At 36.3% G+C, this 25,958-nt stretch overlaps 2 protein-coding genes across 8 annotated transcripts in view; one reads left to right on the top strand and one right to left on the bottom strand.

The window, feature by feature from the left end:
* LOC129458442 (E3 ubiquitin-protein ligase TRIM58) overlaps positions 1 to 25,958 on the bottom strand; it is a 130,582-nt gene that overhangs the window by 102,594 nt on the left and 2,030 nt on the right. For 3 of the 7 annotated variants that reach the window (XM_063613521.1, XM_063613520.1, XM_063613518.1), the window contains exon 2: positions 21,401 to 21,478. The exons of the other annotated variants lie outside the window; for them this stretch is intronic. The gene's annotated coding sequence lies outside the window, so the exon portion shown is untranslated. The remainder of the gene's footprint in view (positions 1 to 21,400; positions 21,479 to 25,958) is intronic. 7 annotated transcript variants of the gene reach the window in all.
* OR13G1 (olfactory receptor family 13 subfamily G member 1) lies at positions 612 to 1,535 on the top strand. The gene is given in 4 exon segments (XM_055233999.1): positions 612 to 879; positions 882 to 913; positions 916 to 1,477; positions 1,480 to 1,535. Coding segments are annotated over 4 exon segments (918 nt in total).

The following is a 25,958-nucleotide window of genomic DNA, read 5'->3' as shown; positions in this document are numbered from 1 at the left end:
CCTGAAGGAAGCACTAAACGTGGAAAGGAACAACCGGTACCAGCCACTGCAAAAACATGCCAAATTGTAAAGACCATCGAGGCTAGGAAGAAACTGCATCGACTAACAAGCAAAATAACCAACTAACATCATAATGACAGGATCAGATTCACACATAACAATATTAACGTTAAATGTAAATGGGCTAAATGCTCCAATTAAAAGACACAGACTGGCAAACTGGATAAGGAGTCAGGACTCATCAGTGTGCTATATTCAGGAAACCCATCTCACGTGCAGAGACACACATAGACTCAAAATAAAGGGATGGAGGAAGATCTATCAAGCAAATGGAAAACAAAAAAAGGCAGGGGTTGCAATCCTAGTCTCTGATAAAATAGACTTTAAACCAACAAAGATCAAAAGAGACAAAGAAGGCCATTACATAATGGTAAAGGGATCAATTCAACAAGAAGAGCTAACTATCCTAAATATATATGCACCCAACACAGGAGCACCCAGATTCATAAAGCAAGTCCTGAGTGACCTACAAAGGGACTTAAACTAACACACAGATTCTTTCAATTTTCAGTTGTTTATTCTGTGCAATTACTGCCAATCACCCAAGCAGGATGAATCACAGCGTTGTAACTGAGTTCATTATTCTGGGCCTCACCAAAAAGCCTGAACTCCAGGGAATTATCTTCCTCTTTTTTCTCATTATCTATCTTGTGGCTTTTCTCGGCAACATGCTCATCATCATTGACATAATCTATAACAACACCTTGCATACGCCCATGTGTATTTTCCTTCTGACGCTGGCTGTTGTGGACATCATCTGCACAACAAGCATCACACCTAAGATGCTGGGGACCACGGTAACATCAGAAAATACCATTTCATAGCAGGCTGCATGTCCCAGCTCTTCTTCTTCACACATGGTCTCTGGGAGCTGAGATGGTTCTCTTCACCACCATGGCCTATGACCGCTATGTGGCCATTTGTTTCCCTCTTCATTACAGTACCATTATGAACCACCATATGTGTGTAGCCTTGCTCAGCATGGTCATGGCTATTGCAGTCACCAATTCCTGGGTGCACACAGCTCTCATCATGAAGCTGACTTTCTGTGGGCCAAACACCATTGACCACTTCTTCTGTGAGATACCCCCATTGCTGGCTTTGTCCTGTAGCCCTGTAAGAATCAATGAGGTGATGGTGTATGTTGCTGATATCACCCTGGCCATAGGGGACTTTATTCTTACCTGCATCTCCTATGGTTTTATCATTGTTGCTATTCTCCGTATCCACACAGTAGAAGGCAAGAGGAAGGCCTTCTCAGTATGCTCATCCCATCTCATAGTGGTGACCCTTTACTATTCTCCTGTAATCTACACCTATATCCGCCCTGCTTCCAGCTATACATTTGAAAGAGACAAGGTGGTAGCTGCAGTCTATACTCTTGTGACTCCCACATTAAACCCAGTGGTGTACAGCTTCCTAGGGAGATGCAGGCAGGAATTAGGAAGGTGTTTGCATTTCTGAAACACTCATAGTTTCAACATGGAACATCACCTCTGTACTCTAGAACCATCTTCTAGAGCACCTCAGATTTTACTGATTTTTCATAGTTACCTCCATTCCAAATTTTCCCTTCCCTCTTATTCCTGCCTTCTTCCTAGTAGTCTCATTGTCTCCAAAATTCTGTACTTTTTATGTGAAGAATATTCATAAAGCAATATGCACAATACCCTAACACAAATATATAATATACATTCCAACATTTTCCAAAAATATGTACATAACTTCGAATACTTATATATGCATATACACAAATATTTACCTATACGTGCATGTGCACATCATACATGCAAATATCACAAAACATTTTGTGTATTTTGTGCCATTTATTTGTTGGTATGTGAATGTGAGCTGGAGAGTAGTGTGTGTGATAAATTTTCGCTTGCTTAATAGGCTGGGTTCATTCACTTAGAGCATTGTGATAATGAGGCATCTACTCTGGGGTTGAACCTCATTATGTTATTTAGATTTCATTGGAGAAAAATCGTGCTCTACTGAATAAAATTATTGGGCAAATTCTAAAGTCTCCATGTGTTCAGGAAAAAGTGACACAATATTACTTCAGTCCTTTTAAACCAGTGAGTAGACTTATGCCTCATGCAACGTTAGTCTGACATTAGGCAGTCAGTAGTGTGTATGGCAGTTCAGTGGGGCCATCAATGAAGTAGGCACCTTCAGTCATCTTGTTCTGCCCTTCAACATTGTTTTCCCTAGGATCATGAATGGCTTTTGTATTACTAGGCATCTTATCCATAACCCAAGTAGAATGAAGGCTAAAGACAGAGATTTCATGGGGCAAATGAAGCATTGTCTATTATTTTTATAAGGTTAACCCAGTAAGTATAAGCTACATCTCATTGGCTATAGCTATATTATTATACCATTTCAAGTTGTAAGCACCAATTGGAAGAGTATATTCTAAAATTAGGCACTTGGCACCCCTGAAAAAATTTGGATGTAACATAGATTGGATGAGAAATGGGTGTCTATACTATGGCAGTTGCTATGAGTATCTACTAGTAAATGTATCATAAATGCAGATTTGAAGTCACAAACTAAATTGTGGAATAAAATTAGGTTGAGAGCGTGAGAATGCCAAAACTGAGGATACATAATAAAAATATACAACACATCTTATAACAAGTTGGAAGAAATACATCATTTGCTGTGATTAGTAAAGCGTATTTTTACAATATGTTTCCACAATTATGAAAACATGTTGGAATTTTGTCTTACAAATACATCTGGAGCAGTTATGTCCATCATCAGATAAATTGGTAAAGAAAATGATAAAACATTTCATGTTTTACATATATAACATTTTGTTTTATATATATAACATTTTGTTTTATATGTTACATATATTAGTAACGTTATATAACATGCATAAATAACACTTATGTTATATATAACATATTTTATATAACTTTACTATATATGTATATGTAATGTTATGTTATATATATCATAAACTGTTATATATATAACCTTAGATATATGTATATATGCAGTGTTTCATCATATGTTATATATAACATAAACTGTAATATAAGCAAATATTAAATATCCCTTTCTGCATTATAGTTTTTTTACTTAACAATATAATCTAGAGATAGCTTCATAATGGTCTTACATACAAATGTGCACTCACACACATATATACCTATATGTACAGATATACATATATCCACATGTGCATACATGTATTACACATTCCACAATATTTGTAATTTTTTAAACCTTTGGAATTTATTGAGACTCATTTTTAGGGTGAAATAAATTATCGATTTTTAAGTTGTTTTATATGTGCTGGTAAATAATCTCCACTCTTTTTTTGGGACAGTAGAGTATACAGTATTAGTTTAATGCATGCATTTTCAAGTTTATTAAGGTATTTACATATTTAATATTTCTGAAAAATAGAATACTATTGGTTTATTTTTTAGGCTATTTTGTTAGGTTCATATAATTTGTTGATATTGTGTTCTCATTTTATTTATTCTTCTTCATGACATCTTTTTGAGATCAACTTGCATTCTTTTTTTGTAATTCAAAAATAATTGACATAAAATTTATGTATTATTGTTTACAGCCTAACATTTTGAAGTATAGATGCATTGTGGAGTGACTAAACTTAGTTAATTAACATATGATACACATTACCTCACATAATTATCATTTTCATGGTGGAAACACCGTATACCCACTCTCTTAGTATTTTTAAGAGTACAGTATATATGGTTTTCTACAGAGATAGGAAAGCCATAATGTCATAAAGGAAAAAACAAATTTTGTACGAAGAGAAATAATTACAATATACTATATTTCTCTCATGAGTTCCTTAAATTATATTTTACGGTTGAAACAAAAATTATAACAACATTAGTTGGTATAAAAAAACTATACATTGTGATGTAATAAAAATGCTATACATAAGTTAGAATCCTTAAAAATCTTAAAGACAACATCAGAAAATCAATAAATGAAAAGCAGATAAATAAAAAACAGAAGAAACAAACAGAAAACAAATTAAAAAGTTGACAAATTGTAGCATATTAATGATTACCTTAAAAGTAAATGATGCAATAATATATGCAAATTGAAAGACAGAGATTGGACACTGGATAAAAATACATAATTGAACTATAAACTGTCTATGAGAAACTAACATAAAGTTACAAAACAAGTAGGTTGAAAGTAAAACTACAGAAGAAGTCATAGCATGTTATGTCAACAAAATGGAGAAGTATCAATAACAACAAACACAGAAGGGTGATCAATGAACAGGCTTTACTTCCCAACAGTTTCACCAGATAGCCATAAATGGGTATTTTATTCCATTTAAACAGGTTACAAATAATAGAATGAAAATACTGTCATTTAAATCTTAAATATTTGATAACAATATCAGAAAATTTTCCAACATAGATATATCTTTATTATATAATAGGTTATGCTGACCACTTTAGCTTATTCCCCCAGCCTTAAGGTATAGTTTACACACACACACACGTATACATATATTTATAGTATGCAATGTGATGCTTTTATATAGGTACAAACTGTGAAATTATCAAACAAAATGAATTTACATATCCATCACCTCACATAATTATCTTTTATTGTGATTACATTTAAGATCTACTCTCTTAGCAATTTCCAAGTGTAAATGAGCAATTAAAAGAAAAAAAGAAAACATCTACAGCTAGATTAAATACAGGTTGAAAGCCAGATATAAACCACATAGATACACACAATATAGATATTGGTAGACATAAATATGGCTATGGGTATAAGCATGAGTATGAATATAGTTAAGGTGCTATAGATCCAAGTTTACTTAAGATAGGACCATTTTATTTATTTATTGAGACAGAGTCTCACTCTGTCACCCAGGCTTGAGTGCAGTGGCACGATAGCTCACTGCAACCCCAGCCTCCGGGGTTCAAGTGATTCTCCTGCCTCAGCCTCCCAAGTAGCTGGGACTACATGCACCTACCACCACATCTGGCTACTTTTTTGTATTTTTAGTAGAGGCAGGGTTTCACTATGTTAGCCAGGCTGGTCTCAAACTCCTGTCCTCAGGTAATCCACCTGCCTCCGCCTCCCAAACTGCTGAGATTACAGGTGTGAGGCACCGCGCCCAGCCTAAGACAGGCCTATTTTAAACATCTTATACCAGTGTAATTACTACTAACAGTTCTTGGTTTATTTTGAAAAAGTCTACAGGGAATAACACACACTAGGACCTGTTGGGTGGGGGGTGGCGTAGGGAGGGAGAGTATCAGGAATAAAAGCTAAGGCATGCTGGGCGTAATACCTAGGTGATGGGTTGACAGGTGCAGCAAACCACCATGGCACATGTTTACCTACATAACAAACCTGCACATCCTGCACATGTACCCTGGAACTTAAAAAAAAAAAAAAAGTCTACCTTGGCTGATAAATTTTAAGTTCCCAGTGGACACAGATAGAAATATACATATACATATAAATAGATATAACCGAAGTTATATGTATATGTATTTTCTATAAATTTATATGCATATGTAGGTATGTATTCCATATATCAATAGAAAATTACTTTTTCTATGAATTAAAAGTGGAGCATTGAGTCATTCTATTATATTTTAAATTACAGTTTCTGTAAACATGTTCAATGACATAAAACCTTTCTGAGGCTCCTTTTACCTCTGTGTTTCTCGGGTTGTCAGTGATGAAGTTAAACATCAGGGTAATAACTCTGTATAGCATAGAGACGAGCCTGTCTGTGGCTAGATCTGGGCTTGTCTTAGACATGTGAGTGTTGACTGGAGAAGGAGTAAATGTAGGTAAATGTCAATATGCCATAGAACAAACAGACCATAAGGAGGTGGGAAGTGCATGTAGAGAAGCACTTTGCACTCCACTCTACAAACTGGATCTTTAGGATAGTGGAGATGATGTATGCGTAAAAGTTAAAGGCAGCCAGAAAAGCACTGATCACCAAGATAACTGATTCCACTAAAACAAGCATTTTTGCCAGGTACATGGACTGGCACAACAGGGGCCCCATTGGTGAGATATCACAATAATACTGGTTAACTCGATCAGGCTTGCAGAAAGACAGGCAGAGGGTAGACACTACATGGTGGAGGAGGAAATTTAGAAACACAGCTGCTCAGGTCCCATAAACCAGCTGGACAAAGCCAATTTGTTCATGATCAGGATGTAACAAAGGGAGAAACATGTGACCACACACCAGTCATAAGCCATAACAGTGAGAAAGCTTTCTTCCCAGCCCGGGCCACTAGGAAATACGGCTGCAAAGCTCACCTAACAAAAGAAATGCTGTGATCCTCAGTCTAGAGAATCTTAGGCATCTTGGGTATAGTAGCTGATGAATAGAATATGTCTAAGATGGACAAATTTGTCAAAAAATACTACTTGGGTAGTGTGCAACTTAATCAAAGTCCCAATGGCCAAGAGAATGTCTCCACTTCACACCAAGAACACCTGACAGATAAGGCAAGGGCCACAAAAAGAAGGTAGTGCTCATTGAAGAAGTAAGATAGCCCTATAAGGATAAACTGAGTCACTGTGAACAAATTGTGAACATCCATCTCCTCTCTTCACAAGGGTTTTTCTATGGAAGTTGGGGGAGGGGAACGAAACAAACAAACATACATTAGTATAAAAAAACAAGAGGCCCAGTGATAAGTTGTTCTTGGAAAACAGCTGATGTGAGGCTGATGAATTATGTTAGCCCTATTTTAATTAGATGTTTCAATTATTATGAGTATTGCTGGAAACCTTCATCATATTTCTTCAAATATTTATCCTCAGTTACTTATCAAGGGGAAACCCTCTATATAAATAAAGAGATGTTCAAAAATTTACCTTCTCAGTATAACTGTCTTTCATTGTTGACCCTTCAGCAGCACTTGGGATTTCATAATTCTGTGAAAGCCGATGGTGCATTTCTCAAACCTACTTGGGTACTTACTTTATTCTGCCTGCATTATCTCAACGTTTATAATTTTGTGCACTATTAAAATACTAAATAACTTGAAGGTAAAAGCTGTGTGTATTATTCCTTGATACAGAAATTTTAGTAAATATTAGGAATTAAAAGACACATAGGAAAAGGTAGATAAAATAATGAAGTGAAGAATGAATGGTGTGTTATATGCTCTGACAAATTTTCCTTATTGGAAAGAAATAAATATTGGAATGCTTTTATAACTTCAACCTAAAATCATTAAAATATTTCCATAGCATATATTTTAATTAAATTTGTACTGTAAAATATAGCTAAACCTAGTTGACATTTTCTAAATGTCATTCAAATAAGAAACAAATATATTTACATATATATACAACTCCTTCTCCCTTAATATTTACATATTTGATCTTGTGTATAAGAAGTTTTACTGCAAATACAAATATGTATTTTTGCAAATTACACATGCTAAAACATATTGGCCTTACTCTTGTTGAATTTGAAAACTACATTTGTATGTACCTTAATAACACACATAATCACAATGTTTACAAAAATACTTCAATTGAATTTCTTCAATCAATACTTCAATAGATTTTTATGTCATTATAAAAATGAATTTCTTTTATTTTCATATCTCCTGTATATGATACTAAGTTCAAAGATAAAATGTGGTTAAAAATGCAAAAGTCACTTTTAATGGTCCAGCCCCCGTGTTTATTTTGCTTGGTTGAAACTATTAATATTCTTTTTGCTAAGTAAAATGTAAAATATAAAAAGTAAAAAATATGCATAGTGATTTATATACACAAATGGGATAAAATAATTTTCTACCACCTTTTCCCCTGGCAATATTTACATAAAAATAACCAAGAGAACTTGGGACATGTTATTAGTCTTTCCTTAAGCAGCACCAGATCTGTCCCAGATCAATACTTGTAATAAGCAAAAACTCTTATCACCAAGCTCTTCAAATCATGAAATTTAGGAAAGAAAATTACTATAATAACCACACTGGGATATCTTTATTCAGTCAACAAAAGATTAATGAGTGAATGAAAAAGATTAATACAAAAACAACCATGTCATTTTTTGAGTTCTCAAATGTTCAAGATTATACACTGCTATTCAATTTTAGTCGTCTACATATTAATATGGTAATATCTTAAGAATATAATAATATATTTGGGAAATTAAATAAGGTACGTTTATTATAAGAAAATACCAATTACAATTACAAATAATAATAGAATATTTTTCTCAAGATGATAAATACTTAATTCCATATGTTCTATATTAAATACTCATTTCCCTTTATGCTTATAATTACAAACTAGGAGATCTATGAAATGACCAACAAAGATCTCAGAAGTATCCTCTTAAGTTCAAGAAATTACAAACAAATGCATATAAAAAATTAAATGAAATATGGAAAACAATTCATGAACAAATTAAAAGTTTGACAAAGCAGTGGAAACCATAAATAAGAACCAAACAGAAATCCTCAAAATAAAGAATAAAATAATTTAATTGAATAATTAAATACAATGCTTCAACAACTAATTTGATCAAGCAGAAAAACCAGTTAGCTGGAAAATATGACATATGACATTATCAATTCAGAGAAGTAAAAAGAAAAGAATAAACAAAAATGGAAAAGGCCTATGGGCATTACAGGATACCATCAAGCAAACTAATACCTGCCTAATAGAAGTTTCTAAAGGAAAAGAGGGAGGAAAATGTCTAGAAAACATATTTAGGAAATAACGGCTGGAAATTTTTTCATCTGGGGAAAGACAACAAATAAGTACTGGAAGCTCAGAGGCTGCCAGTAGAACAACAAAAGAGGAGTTTATAAAGCACAACATAATCAGATTATCAAAAATGAAAAACGAAAAATACTCAAAGAAATAAGAGATAAAAAACATATCACATTCAAGGGAGCTCCAACACAGCATGCAGAAAATTTCTCAGCAGAAATTCTTCAGGGCAGGAGATAGCGGGATGATCATTCAAAGTGCTAAAGAAAGAAAAATCTGCCAACCAAGAATAATGTATCCAGCAAACCTATCCTTCAGAAATACAGGAAAAAGACTTTCCAAAGCAAAAAATAAAAAAATGTTAAAAAGGCTGAACAAGTTTATCACCACCAGACCTGGCTTACAAGATATGCTAAAGGGAGTTCTTCAAGCTGAAAGAAAAAATCACTAGTAAGTAACACAAAAACATCTGAAAACAGTCAAATTCAGTATACTCTAAAAAAGAAATGATAGTGTGAAAATTACTCATATCTTTACTATGAAGGTTATATAAAAAGCTATTAAAAATAACAACTAAAATAATTTGTTAAAAGGTATGTAATATGATAAACATAAATAAGGTCAAAAATTCAAAATGTGGAAAGGAAGAAAGGAGTTAAAGTATAGAAGGTTATTTTAGTGATCAAAGTTAAGTTGTTACTAGGATAAATAATCTAGCTACAAGATATTTTCTGTAAGCTTCATGGTGACCACAAGGCAAAATCTTAAAATAGACACACTAAAATAAAAAGCAAGGAATAAAAATATGCTACTAGAGAAAACGCACAAACACAAAGGAAAACAAAAAGTAAGACCGTATCTATTAAGAATAATCTTTTTTTTTTTTTTTTGAGACGGAGTCTCACTCTGTTGCCCAGGCTGAAGCGCAGTGGTGCGATCTCGGCTCACTGCAAGCTCCACCTCCCGGGTTCACACCATTCTCCTGCCTCAGCCTCTCGAGCAGCTGGGACTACAGGCGCCCGCCACCATGCCCGGCTAATTTTTTTGTGTTTTTGTTAGTAGAGACGGGGTTTCACCGTGTTAAGCAGGATGGTCTCGATTTCCTGACCTCGTGGTCCGCCGGCCTCAGCCTCTCAAAGTGCTAGGATTACAGGCATGAGCCAATGCACCGGGACTAAGTGGGTTTTTAAAACAAGACCCAACAAAATGCTGACCATAGGTTACTCACTTCACCTATAAGGAAAGGGATTAAAGTAAAAGAACAAAAACAAAATATTTTGTGAAAATGAAACCCAAAAGACAGTAGGAGTAGCTATATGAGAAAAACATAGGCTTCATGTCAAAAACTATAGAAAGAGACAAAGAAGGTCTTTATATAATGATTAAGGGGTGAATTCACCAAGAGGTTATAATAATTGTAAAAATATACACACTCAACATTGGAGCATCTAAATACAAAGCAAATATTAATAAATCTAAGGGAAAAATGATTGCAAAACAATAATAGGGGTTTGAATACCCCACTTTCATCAATTAATAGATCATCTGGATAAGAAAGCAACAAAGGATCTAAAGTCCATTCTAGACCAAATGACTTAACAAGACATTAAAAGAACATTTCATCCAAAAGCTGCAAAATATACTTTCTTCTCAACAGCAAATGAAACATATTTCAGGACAAACTGTACATTAGGCCCCAGAAATAATCTACGCAAATTTAAGAAGACTGAAATTCTATCGAATATCTTTTGGGACCACAATGGTATAAAACTAGAAGTCAATTCCAGATAAAAATTTGCAGAATTTACAGACATGAGAATTAAACAAACAACATGCTCTTGAATAGCCAAAGGGCCAGTGAAGAAATTAACTAAAAGTTTAAAAATTTTTGAAACAAACAAAAATGGAAACACATTATACCAAAACCTATGAGACACAGCAAAAACAGCTCTAGGAGAGAAGTTTACAGCAATAAATGCCTCCATCAGAAAAGAAGAAAGAGCTAAAATAAACAGCCTAAAACTACACCTCAAGGAACCAGAAAAAACATTAGGAGAAGGAAGGAAGTAATAATAAAAAAAAAAGAGCACAAGTAAATGTAATAGAGAAAAAAATATATAAAAGGTCAATGAAACAAAGAGTTGGGTTTTTTAAAAGATTAACACACAAATCTTTAGGTAGACAAACTAAGAAAAAAAGACAATATTCAAATAGATAAAATAAAACATGAAAAAGGAGACATCACAACTGATACCACAGAAACACAAAGGATCATTAAGAGACTATCATAAGCAATTATATGACAACAAACTGAATATCCTAGAAAAAATGGATAAATTCTTAGATACATAAAACCTACAAAAATTGCATTATTAAAAAATAGAAAATCTTAATAGACCAATAATAAGTGAAGACATTGAATCAGTAATAAGTCCCCTATCGAAAAATAAAAAGAGCCCAGGACCTGATGGATTTGTAATTTTTTCATATTATAATTTTTCGTATTATAAAAAAAGTTAAAAAAGAACGTACACCAGTTCTTCTTAAACAATTCCAAAATATTGAAGAAGAAAGAACACTTTCAAATGGATTCTATAAACAGAGGCCTCAGAAATAACACCACATATCTACAACTATCTACAACCATCTGATCTTTGACAAACCTGACAAAAACAAGCAACAGGGAAAGGATTCTTTAATAAATAGTGTTGGGAAAACTGGCTAGTCATAAGTAGAAAACTGAAACTGGACCCCTTCCTCACATCTTATACAAAAAATAACTCAAGATGGATTAAAGACTTCAACTTAAGACCTAAAACCATAAAAACCCTAGACGAAAACCTAGGCAATACCATTTGGGACATAGGCATGGGCAAAGACTTCATGACTAAAACACCAACAGCAATTGCAACAAAAGCCAAAATTGACAAATGGGATCTAATTAAACTGAAGAGCTTCTGCACAGCAAAAGAAACTATCATCAGACTGAACAGGCAACCTACAGAATGGGGAAAATTTTTGCAATCTATCCATCTGACAAAGGGCTAATATCCAGAATCTACAAGGAACTTAAACAAATGTACAAGCAAAGGGCAAACAACCTCATAAAAAAGTGGTCAAAGGATATGAACAGATACTTCTCAAAAGACATTTATGCGGCCAACAAACATGAAAGAAAACTCATCATCACTGTTCATTAGAGAAATGCAAATCAAAACCACAATGAGATACCACCTCACGCCAGTTTAGAATAGCGATCATTAAAAAGTCAGTAAAGAATAGATGCTGGAGAGGATGTGGAGAAATAGGAATATTTTTACACTGTTTGTGGGAGTGAAAATTAGTTCACCCATTGTGGAAGATAGTGTGGTGATTCCTCTAAGATACAGAACTAGAAATACCATTTGACTCAGCAATCCCATTACTGGGTTTATACCCAAAGGACTATAAATCATTCTACTATAAAGACACATGCACACATATGTTTATTGTGGCACTACTCACAATAGCAAAGACTTGGAACCAACCCAAATGCTCATCAATGATAGACTGGATAAAGAAAATGTGGCACATATATACCATGGAATACCATGCAGCCATAAAAAAGAATGAGTCCATGTACTTTGCAGGGATATGGATGAAGCTGGAAATCATCATTTTCAGAAAACTAACACAGAACAGAAAACCAAACACTGCATGTTCTCACTCATAAGTGGGAGCTGAACAATAAGAACATATGGATACAAGGAGGGGAACATCACACACCAGGGCCTGTCAGGGTGTGGGGGGCAAGGGGAGTGATAGGATTAGGAGAAATACCTAAGTAGATGACAGGTTGATGAGTGCAGCAAACCACTATAGCACATGTATACCTATGTAACAAACCTGCACATTCTGCACATGTACCCCAGAACTTAAAGTATAGTAATAAAAAAAAAAACCTGGCAAATCCAATTCAGCACAATGAAAAGATAATTTATCATGCTCAAATTGGGATTAATCCCATGGATACAAGAATTCAACACATGCAAATCAATACATGTGATATATCAGCAGAATCACGGACAAAAAAATCATGATCATTTCTATAGATGCAGAAAAGCATTTGGTAAAATTCAAAAATCCTACATGATCAAAACTCTCAACAAATTAGGTACAAAAGAAATGTACCTCAACACAATAAAGGCCATATATTAAAAACCCACAGCTAACTTTCTGCTGAATGAGGACAAGTTGAAAGCTTTTCCCCTAAAATATAGAACAAGAAAAGAGTGTCCACTTTTGGCCCTCCTATTCAACATAGTACTGGAAGTTTTAGCCAGAACAATTGGGCCAGAGAAATAATAAAAGGCATCCAAATTGGAAAGGAGGAGGTTAAACTGTCCCTGCTTGAAGGTGCCATCTTATCATACCCAGAAAACTCTAAAGATTCTACCAATATTTAGAAAAGTTGCATGATATAAAATCAATATACAAATCAGTAGCATTTCTGTGTACTAATTTTTCAGCTATAAAAATAAATCAAGAAAAGAATTTCATTCTCAATAAGTAAAAATATAAAATAAAATACAGTACTTAGGAATAAACTTAACTAAGGAGGTTAGTGATTTCTGTACTAAAAACTATAAATCATTGATTAGAAACTTGAAGAAAAACACAAATAAATGGAAAGATAGCCTGAGTTCATTTTGGAAGAATAAATAAAAATGTCTATACTCCCCAAAGCAATCTACAGATTTCATGCAATCCCTATCAAAATACCAATGATATTCTTCACATAAACAGAAAAAAAAATTCTATAATTCTTATGACACCATAAAAAAAAACACCAAATAGCCACAGCAATTTTGAGTAAAAAGAACAAACCTGAAGACATATCACAGGCTTCATAATACACTACTACAAGACTACAGTAAACTAAACAGCGTGATACTGGCATAGAAGTAGACATGGAGGCCAATGGAACATAATAGAGATACCAGAATTAAATCTATAAATGTACAGTTAAGTGATTTTCAACAAAGGTGCCAAGATCATACAATGGGAAAAGGACAGCTTCTTCAAGGAATGGTGTTGGGAAATTGGATATTCACATTCAGAAGACTAAAATTAGACCCCTATCTCTCACCATATATAAAATGCAACTTAAAATAGATTACAGACTTAAACATAAAATCTGAAACTATAAAACAATTAGAAAAAAATAGGAGAAAGCTTTATAACATTGGTCTGGGGATGATGATTTGGATAAGACCTCAAAAACATAGACACCAAAAGCACAAATATGCATATAGGATTACATCAGATTAAAAAGCTTCTACACAGCAAATAAAACAATCCACAAAGTAAAGAGACAATCTACAGAATAGGAGAATATTTGCAAATTATTTAACTGATAAAATGTTAATATCCAAAACATAAAGTCCTCCAACAACTCAATAGTAACAAAAAAAACACCAAGAACCTCATTTAAAAATGGGCAAAATACCTAAATAAATAGTTCTCAAAAGAAGGCACATAAATGTCCAACAGGTATATATAAAAAAGATCAACAATACTGATCTTTTCATTCTGGGAAATGAAAAGCAAAACCACAATGAGATATCACCTCAATGCAGTTAGAATGGCTATAATTAGAAAGACTTAAAATAACAAGTGCTGGAGAGGATGTGGAGAAAAGTGAACCCACACACATTGTTGGTGGAAATGTAAATTTATACAGCCACTTTAAAAAACAGTATGAAGGTTTCTCAAAAAATTAAAAATAGAACTCCCATATGATCCACCAATTCCACTACTGGGTAGATATTCAAAGAAAATGAAATTGCTATGTTGAAGAGCTATTGGCACTCCCATGTTTATTGGAACCATATTCACAATAGTCAAGATATGGAATCAACCTCAGTGTCCACCAGCAGATGAATTGATAAAGAAAATGTGATATATATACACATATATAAAAAGAATAAAATTATTTCATTAGGAACTACATGAATGTGCTACAGAAGACATTATATTAAGTGAAATAAGCCAGGCACAAAACACAAATACTGAATGATCGCATTAATATGTGTAATTTCTAAAAATTGATCTCATAGAAGTTGAGAGTAGAAAAGAGGTTTCCAGAAGGAAAGGAGAGTAGGGGAAAGGAGAGAATAGGAAAAGGTTTGTCAAAGGATACTAAATTACAGTTAGGAGAAATAAATTCAAGAGATCTATTGTACAGTAAAGTGACTATAATTAATGATGACTGGATTCTTAAAAAAATGCAGAGAGTAGATGTTAAGTGCTTTTCCCACTAAAATGGTAACTACATGAGCTAATGCAATTGTTAATTAGCTAGACATCATAATCCCACAATGGGTATATACTTCATAATCATAGCAGTCCAATGACTATATAAAGAGGTGATTGCTTCCATAATGAATCCTGTATTAGTCCATTCTTACATTGCTATAAAAAAAAAAATACCTGGACAGTGTAATTTATAAAGAAAATAAGTTTAATTGTCCTAAGGTTCTATGGGCTGTGCAGGAAGTGTAATTCTGGTATCTTCCAGGCTCCTGGGGAGGCTTCAGGAAGCTTCCAATCAGGGCAGAAATCAAAGGCGGAGCGAGGCATCTCACATGCTGGGAGCAGGGGCAAGAGAGAGCAGGGAGGGGCTCTACACTTTTCAACAGCCAGATCTCAAGAGAACGCACTCAGTATCACAAGAACAGCCCCAAGAGGATGATGGTAAACTACTCATGAGAAATCTACCCCCATAATCCAATCACCTCCCCCCAGGCACCACCTCCAACACAGGGGATTACAATTTGAAATGAAATTTAGGTGGGGACCCAGGCCCAAACAATATCAAATCCACAGTTAGCTATCTAAAACAGCAATAAAATATTACTTTATGATAATAAATTTAAGACCTCACTTGTGGGGTCCAAAACAAGCAAAAAGATAATAAGGACACATCGCTGTAGGTGTCACAGGAAAACTGAAGTTATAAATTGAGGTCAATTACACAGGAATCTCAGCTCCGTCTATGGACACCTACCTAAGGCAAATAATGTTCTTCTCAAATCTATGTGTATTTAGGTATTAATACAAAGGTTTACTATGACAAAAAAAACTCCTCTCTCTGCAGACCTGGAACAGGTAAAATATGACAAAGTAGGTGGAGGTGAACTATCAATTTGCTGGCTCTTTCACTAGAGGCAGGCACATTCCCATAAATAAAGGTGAGTACACGGGCCATGTGAGAGACAGAAGACTAAAGCAGGACCCTTGGTTTGAAGCCAGAGTAGGTGGTGGGCTTCTGGCCTATGTAAAAGGGGCTTAATACAAAGGAGTCAAACTGCTGTCTAAAACAGTACACTGTTTTAGTGACAATTTTATTATAAATGCTGTGACACAGTCACAATACTAAAAGAAAGATTCCAGTTATGAATCTGGATTGTTTTCCAAATACTGAAATTGGTAGTCATATGAGGGAACTAGGACTATCCTTGGAATGATCAGTTTATTCCAGTGAATAATAATCATATGCAAACTGGTACCATTCCTTCTGAAACTATTCCAATCGATAGAAAAAGAGGGAATCCTCCCTAACACATTTTATGAAGCCAGCATTGTCCTGATACCAAAGCCTGGCAGAGACATAACCAAAAATGAGAATTTCAGACCAATATCCTTGATGAACATTGATGCAAAAATCCTCAATAAAATACTGGCAAACCGAATCCAGCAGCACATCAAAAAGCTTATACACCATGATCAAGTGGGCTTCATCCCTGGGATGCAAGGCTGGTTCAACATACGAAAATCAATAAATGTAATCCAGCATATAAACAGAACCAAAGACAAAAACCACGTGATTATCTCAATAGATGCAGAAAAGGCCTTTGACAAAATTCAACAATCCTTCATGCTAAAAACTCTCAATAAATTAGGTATTGATGGGACATATCTCAAAATAATAAGAGCTGTCTATGACAAATCCACAGCCAATATCATACTGAATGGGCAAAAACTGGAAGCATTCCCTTTGAAAACTGGCACAAGACAGGGATGCCCTCTCTCACCACTCCTATTCAACATAGTGCTGGAAGTTCTGGCCAGAGCAATCAGGCAGGAGAAGGAAATAAAGGGTATTCAATTAGGAAAAGAGGAAGTCAAATTGTCCCTGTTTGCAGATGACACGATTGCATATCTAGAAAACCCCATCATCTCAGCCCAAAATCTCCTTAAGCTGATTAGCAACTTCGGCAAAGTCTCAGGATACAAAATCAATGTACAAAAATCACAAGCATTCTTGTACACCAATCACAGACAAACAGAGAGCCAAATCATGAGTGAACTCCCATTCACAATTGCTTCAAAGAGAATAAAATACCTAGGAATCCAACTTACCAGGGATGTGAAGGACCTCTTCAAGGAGAACTACAAACCACTGCTCAATGAAATAAAAGAGGATACAAACAAATGGAAGAACATTCCATGCTCATGGGTTGGAAGAATCAATATCGTGAAAATGGCCATACTGCCCAAGGTCATTTATAGATTCAATGCCATCCCCATCAAGCTACCAATGACTTTCTTCACAGAATTGGAAAAAACTACTTTAAAGTTCATATGGAACCAAAAAAGAGCCCGCATCGCCAAGTCAATCCTAAGCCAAAAGAACAAACCTGGAGGCATCACGCTACCTGACTTCAAACTATACTACAAGGCTACAGTAACCAAAACAGCATGGTACTGGTACCACAACAGAGACATAGATCAGTGGAACAGAACAGAGTCCTCAGAAATGATGCCGCATATCTACAACTATCTGATCTTTGACAAACCTGACAAAAACAAGAAATGGGGAAAGGATTCCCTATTTAATAAATGGTGCTGGGAAAACTGGCTAGCTATATGTAGAAAGCTGAAACTGGATCCCTTCCTTACACCTCATACAAAAATTAATTCAAGATGGATTAAAGACTTAAATGTTAGACCTAAAACCATTAAAACCCTACAAGAAAACCTAGGCAATACCATTCAGGACATAGGCGTGGGCAAGGACTTCATGTCTAAAACACCAAAAGCAATGGCAACAAAAGCCAAAATTGACAAATGGGATCTCATTAAACTAAAGAGCTTCTGCACAGCAAAAGAAACTACCATCAGAGTGAACAGGCAACCTACAGAATGGGAGAAAATTTTTGCAACCTACTCATCTGACAAAGGGCTAATATCCAGAATCCACAATGAACTCAAACAAATTTACAAGAAAAAAACAAACAAGCCCATCAAAAAGTGGGCGAAGGACATGAACAGACACTTCTCAAAAGAAGACATTTATGCAGCCAAAAAACACATGAAGAAATGCTCATCATCACTGGCCATCAGAGAAATGCAAATCAAAACCACAGTGAGATACCATCTCACACCAGTTAGAATGGCCATCACTAAAAAGTCAGGAAACAACAGGTGCTGGAGAGGATGTGGAGAAATAGGAACACTTTGACACTGTTGGTGGGACTGTAAACTAGTTCAACCATTGTGGAAGTCAGTGTGGCGATTCCTCAGGGATCTAGAACTAGAAATACCATTTGACCCAGCCATCCCATTACTGGGTATATACCCAAAGGACTATAAATCATGCTGCTATAAAGACACATGCACACATATGTGTATTGCGGCACTATTCACAATAGCAAAAAATTGGAACCAACCCAAATGTCCAACAACGACAGACTGGATTAAGAAAATGTGGCACATATACACCATGGAATACTATGCAGCCATAAAAAATGATGAGTTCATATCCTTTGTAGGGACATGGATGAAACTGGAAAACATCATTCTTAGTAAACTGTCGCAAGGACAAAAAACCAAACACGGCATGTTCTCACTCATAGGTGGGAATTGAACAATGAGAACTCATGGACACAGGAAGGGGAACATCACACTCTGGGGACTATTGTGGGGTGGGGGGAGGGGGAGGGACAGCATTAGGATATATACCTAATGCTAAATGATGAGTTAATGGGTGCAGCAAAACAACATGGCACATGGATACATATGTAACAAACCTGCACATTGTGCACATGTACCCTAAAACCTAAAGTATAATAATAAAAAAAAGAGGAAAAAAAATAATAATCATATGCGGATAAACGTCATGGAACATAAGCATAGTTGTTAAATGAGCCCAAAGCTATCAAGGGGGACTCATTTTGCTGTTCTACCTCAAATTAATGGAACACACTATTGTCTTCCTGTTCACAAATACAGACACAGTGTGTTTAATAAGCAGATAGTCCAGCACTTTGTATGAGAATTGCATCTGGCCAGGTGAAACCTTAAACTTTTTGTCAAAATTTGTCTGATTTCACTGTTGCCAAGATGCCTTTGAATGAACTTGGGGCTTCATTACTGTCCAGAATGCCAGGGAGAGCTAAGTTAGAAACCCAAAGGATATTATAACAAGTTCTTCTCCTCCTGGGATCCCAACTGCAGGTGCCAGTGCTTGTAGTTTCCTCTATTTAATCAAAACTTTTTAACTGGTATATTGTAGCACTCTAACAAGTCCCCTGGCACACCCAGAGCAGAGGTTTAACTGGCAAGGATCCAAGCTCCAGGAAGTTGCCAAGTAAAGAAAACAAAGCTGCTTTCAAATCCCTCTTCCCCGGTCTTTTGCATTCTGTGAGAGACTATTTAAACCATTGCTCAGTCCCTGTGCCTTTCATATACCCCTATTATAATTTTTAGGAACTCTCATTGGGAGGCCAAGTGATTGTCAAATGAGAGAAACTAGACTACCTCAAGAGAATCTCTCTGGGAACTGTATCTATCAGAATAAAGCAATCACATTTTGAGTTAAAGTTGTTGGGTAATAACCGATGCTTTTTCTTTGTTCCCACACCACAAAGTTGTCTTGTTGTTGCTGTTTTTCATATATCATCAGAATATTGGAGGGTGGAAGGAGAGGTCAGAGTATTTAACTCTACTTCTTCTTGCCAGCCTATGGTCTGGCAATTGCCCTCTTCCTTTACCTAAGTTCACAGCTACCATTGTCAGTCAATAAAACCACTCTTTCTTCTTACCCATTCGGATTTCACCTTGTTAATTCTATTAAGTGACATTATTGCTTGTTGGATCTCTTAACCTTAATAACCATGTGTAAATAGTTCTTTCATTAAAATCTCTTCTCAACTCCTTTGAGCAGGCCATCTGTTTTCTACCAGCTCCCAATTAATTTTCCAATAGAGACCCTAAGAACCTCACAAAACAACACATCAAAATGGGTTCTTGAATTGGTTTGCTCACCTTTATAACTTTATAATAACTTTAGACTGATAAGCCTAGATTAATTTGGAAGGATACAGAGTTACATTACCAATTGAATATGTGACCATCCAAGTTCTCTTGTGCACAGGAAAGACATGGATTGGGAGGAGTGTGATCCTGAGAAATGGGTTGCAGACAGTTGTATAAACAAAGACAAGAGTGGCAACTTTGAAACTGAAAACCGTGAACATTACTTTTGGGTGTAAGAATTTCATACCCCCTACCCTGATTTGAGACAATCAGCAACTCTATACATAAGTCTTTTCGTTGGCTTCAACTGGGTAAGTTATTCGCATGTTTGCCAACATCTTTCACTTCCTCTAAAGCATAGGAGATTGAGATCCAGCTTCGCAGAGAAGGAGAAGTAGAGAACATGCACTGAGGAATATGGCTCATATCCTAAGAGAGCTGTAGGTCTTGACATTTTTCTTGGCAGAAGTCTGAGGAACAACTATGGATGTACATTCTATAGCTTTTAGACAAAAGAAGATGTAATAGAAGACTAGATATGGTAATATTCATTACCATGAGTACACTCCTGAAGGATTTATAATTTAATATGTTGGTTTAAGTGTCTGGAAAGAGCATTCATTGTCTTCTATGTTGACTAATTGAAATCTGGAGTTAAAGGAGGCCTATAGTAAATGAGTAGGAGATGCCAGAACTTCTGTGTCAAAGTGTAGCAAGATGAATACTAAGGCTTAGTGAGATGGGTATTTATTATGGCCACTCTACCCAACTAGTTGTTATCTGTACTTATGGGAGGGCCCAAAGGCCACTGTTGTTGTTGCCATTATTTTAAATCATATTAATTTTTTTTTATTTTTAAGCAGAGCACCAGGATCCTAGAAAAGCTTGTGGCTGTCCTCAGTAGTCCACAAATAACAGTGAGGAATTACACATTGATTCCATTGGCCTCTCTGATATCAAAGAGTTTTAGATATGTTGAAGGGGCATAAAAATCGGAGATAAGGTAGACATATCTCTGGCAGATGGTGAGCTCAGTTTCTGTGTATTCCAAACTTTCATCAAGTTCTGAGAAGCATGCCTGCTCCACCTGACCCAATCATGACAAACTAAATACATCCCTGCATTCTGGGATAGCTCACTGAACAGAGGCTCTAACACCAGCTGCCATGCACCTTGACATTGCTCCCCTCCAGCCAAAGCTTATAAATGACAACAAGTGACACAGAGAAACCAGGGCTCTTTTGTGTCTTTATGCAAGTAAATACAGCATATACTCCTGGTAAAGTTAAAATGATACCTTCTCCTTTTAAGCCTTTTGATTGAAGATTTACAAAAACAGGACAACTTTTGGAAATCAGATCTCTAATCCAGATAACTGAAAGAAAAAGAAAGGAAAATGGATAAAAAATAATATTGTCCCTAATACTGTCAATTCAAAACTTTACCTCAAAATTCTTTTCACTCAAGAAGTAATGCTTATTAACTGTTCTTACTGGGAAGAAACTTGCTCAGGAGAAGCAAATATTCCAGAGAACAGAAATTTAATTCAAATTTTTTTTTTTTTTTTTTTCTGAGACGGAGTCTCGCTCTGTCGCCCAGGCTGCAGTGCAGTGGCACGATCTCGGCTCATTGCAAGCTCCGCCTCTTGGATTCATGCCATTCTCCTGCCTCAGCCTCCTGAGTAGCTGGGACTACAGGCGCCCGCCACCACGCCCGGCTAATTTTTTTGTATTTTTAGTAGAGACGGGGTTTCACCATGTTAGCCAGGATGGTCTCAATCTCCTGACCTCGTGATCCACCCATCTCGGCCTCCCAAAGTGCTGGGATTACAGGCGTGAGTCACCGCTACCGGCCAGTCCAAAAATATTTTTTAATTGAAAGATCAAAGATTTTTTTCTTAAATAATTACAAATAGATAAAAATACACATTTTTAACATAATTTAAATTTTAATGATGAATCAGGATAATTAACATAAACCATTCTTTCCATTTCTAAAGTATATCACTCATAACAGAGCTTTCTCTGAGACCTCTACAGATATTAGAGAACAAAAAAAGTGGTGGAATAATTTAGTTTTTAGGACATTTAACATATTAATATATATAGCAACTTTCTTAGAAAGGATTATACTAAATAGTATTTCCCACATTTTAGCAGCATTTTTTCATTTATTTTCAAAGATCATCCTGTAGGAAGGCATTACTAGATGTATACTTTGGAATACACTGCCACAGAGGTGGCTATTTAAACAGGGGAGTAATGTAGAAGAAAGGGACAAATGAGGCTTCCCATCTCTGAGCTGCTTTGGTCTATAACTTCCCTGAAATGACTTTCCAGAAAAAGACCTTGATGTCTGCTTTCCTTTGGAGATTTTTCTGTTTCACATAAAGGCAGGGTACCACATATGTTACCGTGATCCATGGGAGCAGTGCAATCGAGTGCCTTTTTTGAAAACTATTATCAATAAGCCAGATCAACCTTCTCCCCATCAGTGTCCATTCCTGTGTGTTCCTATGGACTGACCTCTTACAGGTCAACAGTCTGCAGAACATGACTCGAAATCTCACCTGAAGGACCACCTTTCTAACCTACACTTCCTTGACAGGGTATAAAGGACATCCTTCACCATTCCAAAAATTCTACATTTCCAACTACCACCCAACTCACACTAATCACCTCCAAGGTTGGCTTCCCTTCCAATACTTATCTCTCATCTCTATTCTGTACCTCATTTAATAGTATCACCATCTACCTAGGCACTTCAACTGGAAAGCATGGGGAAAATGTCTGTCTCTCTCTCTCTCTCAGCCACATGTGCCATTAACCTCTAGGCCCCAGCATGTCCATCCTCCAATCTCCCTCACATCTAACTTGCTCTTCTCCATTTCCAATCATACTAACTCTCAACATCTCCTGGCTTTATAATAATCTCCCATCTGGCCTCCTTGCTTTCTCTACATCATCTTCATTCTAGCTTCACTTCTGAATCACACATCTAAGCACACTGCTACAGTTCTCACTTTTTTTTTTTTTTTTTTCTGAGACAGAATCTTGCTCTATCACCAGGCTGGAGTGCAGTGGTGCAATCTCGGCTCACTGCAACCTCCATTTCCTGGGTTCAAGCAATTCTCCTGCCTCAGCCTCCCAAGCAGCTGGGACTACAGGTGTCTGCTACCACGTCCAGCTAATTTTTGTATTTTTAGTAGAGACAGTGTTTCGCCATGTTGGCCAGGATTGTCTTGATCTCCTGACCTCATGATCCACTTGCCTTGGCCTCCCAAAGTGCTGGGATTACAGGCATAAGCCACTGCTCCCGGCCAGTTCCCACTTTCATGTACATATTCCCAATAAACTTTAAAGCAAGCCTCTTAGAACTACTTGATGCCTTGCGCAGGTGCTTCACAAACATGGATAAGAAGATTCATATGAGGACTGTTGCTCACAACAAAAATTTACAAACGACCCAAATTATGTGACATAATCAAGCGGAATAATAGGCAGCAAGGAAAAACCAATTAAACTGTACACACAGTTGGATATTAATAACACACTACTGAGTGAAATAAGCTAGCTCCAAGTTGCTCTATATGAAGTTCATAAATGACTAAAAGTAAATAGAATATTGTTTAGGTGCTATATTTAGGCTACACATACATGTGAACATATATACACAAACAACACATATACATACATACATAAACATATAAATACATGCACACTGACAAAACTATGAAAACTACAAAAAAGGCAACAGAACAATCAGCACAAAGAAGTAAGAGAGACAGGCATACAGGCTGCAGAGAAAATGTACAGAGGTAAATATGGACAATGTTGTTATTCTCTGGTGGGGTGATATCATCATATATGATCATGCTATTGTTTAGCTATTTAATTATTAAAAGAAAGCCATGCATGAGCTAAGAATTATATGTCCAATTCAGTATAGCTAAGGTATAGTGAAAGGAAGGGAGGCAGGAAGAGAGTGAGAAAAGAACTGTGTAATGCAGGAAGAAGTTTCCACATTTAAAAGAGGACTTGAGGCTGGGCGCGGTGGTTCATGCCTGTAATCCCAGCACTTTGGGAGGCCGAGGCAGGTGGATGACCTGTGGTCAGGAGTTCGAGACCAGCCTGGCCAACATGGTGAAATCCCGTCTCTACTTAAAATATAAAATTAGCCGGGCCTGCTGGCAGGCGCCTGTAATCCCAGGTACTCGGGAGGCTGAGGCAGGAGAATCGCTTGAACCCTGGAGGCAGAGGTTGCAGTGAGCCAAGATCACACCACTGCACTCCAGCCTGAGCAACAAGAGCGAAACTCCGTCTCAAAAAAAAAAAAAAAAAGAAAGAACAAACAAACAAACAAAAAAAGAGGACTTGAAGAAGACCCAGAGCAAAACCATGTTAATGGAAACCAGCTATGTGGGTCTCACAGTCAATGCTTTTGGTAAACTGTAATCTGTGGCCTATCTACAGGGAAGTGATTCTCCAAAAGAGCATTCAAGCAGCACAGATCACCCCAGCAGTGCTATCTGCTCCCTCCTCCTGAGCTTGCCAAGATTTGGGGGTTTTGCTTAGGCTTCCCCATTCCTGGATCCCGAAGCACTCCAAGCAAAGTAATATTGGTACTGTTTATCCCTACGTGCAATGTGCCATATGAAATCTTGAAAGTTGCCCATGTCAGTCTATTTTGTTTTTTAGAAAGGATGATTATAAAATAAAGTGAACATCTGGATCTCTGGCCAAGTGAACCTCAACCTCCCTCATAAACCTCAATATGCTCATCTTCGTTTACTACGAAGCAATAACTCTTCAAATTCTTAAGCAAACAATACAATATTAATTGCAATCTGGATCTCCCAACATGTCTTTCATTGATCAACTGTCAAGGACATTAAGGAGATTCTCAAGACTCCTCAAAAGTTGGGGGCGTGTGTGTAAGGGGAGAGATTTCTGACCAATTAAAATTCAGGAAAGTTAAATAACATTTCCAACTTCCTGGTTTGAGGCACAAACACATTTGGTGTGGAAGGAAAAGGATGAGGAAGGAACAAAACTATAATTTATAGCTTCAGTATGGTCACGGGACAGGAAGTAATGTGTGGCACTTACAAATTCCATGTCCAGGCCAGGAAAAGCAAAACAGAAACAAGGACCAAGAGGGTGGTAGTTAACCTAGAAAGACTGAGGACTAAGGAAGTCCCTACTGCTGACCAAGTCCATACCAAGCAAAACCAGCAAGTAACAAGCAGCTGTCGACCCCTTTGGCTTCCTGCCTACCCTGAGATATTCTTCCCAATAATTCAAATCTAAAAGGTTTTGAGCAGCATGGGAATTAAAAAAGAGACGAAAAACCCACCTCTGTGAAAGAGTGGCTTATATACAGGTGATCGTTTTGGATGGCACACCTTAGCATTACTAAGTTAATGCATCAGAAAGGTCACAAACCCATCCTCTGTAAATCGGGACAGAACCATGCCCTCTATCTGTTTTCTGCCCGAGCTTCATTCTTGACTTCTGAAGTTAATTTTAATGGTTTAAGCCCTTCCTCTCCGTTTCCAAGAGTTTTGTTTAACTTTCTTTTATCCCCCATTCACACCCTGACAGATTATGGTATGAAATAACAAAAAGTCCATAGACTTTGAAATCAGATAGATCTGATGCTTCATCTCTGAATCTTAGCTGTAAGCTTCTGCAAAATGGACTAGTAATAACTACTCCTGAAGTTCTTCTGAATGTTAAATGAGATAATGTATGGAAACATATCAAGTCTGTTGTAGTAGATATGCTACAGTGACACAGCACACCTACTCCAGGACAGATCATTCACGCCTCGGATAGTAACTGGAACAGTTAGCT

This window comes from Symphalangus syndactylus, chromosome 19, assembly GCF_028878055.3.
Source record: "Symphalangus syndactylus isolate Jambi chromosome 19, NHGRI_mSymSyn1-v2.1_pri, whole genome shotgun sequence".
NCBI lineage: Eukaryota > Metazoa > Chordata > Mammalia > Primates > Hylobatidae > Symphalangus > Symphalangus syndactylus.
This window is presented reverse-complemented; position numbering and strand designations above follow the sequence as displayed.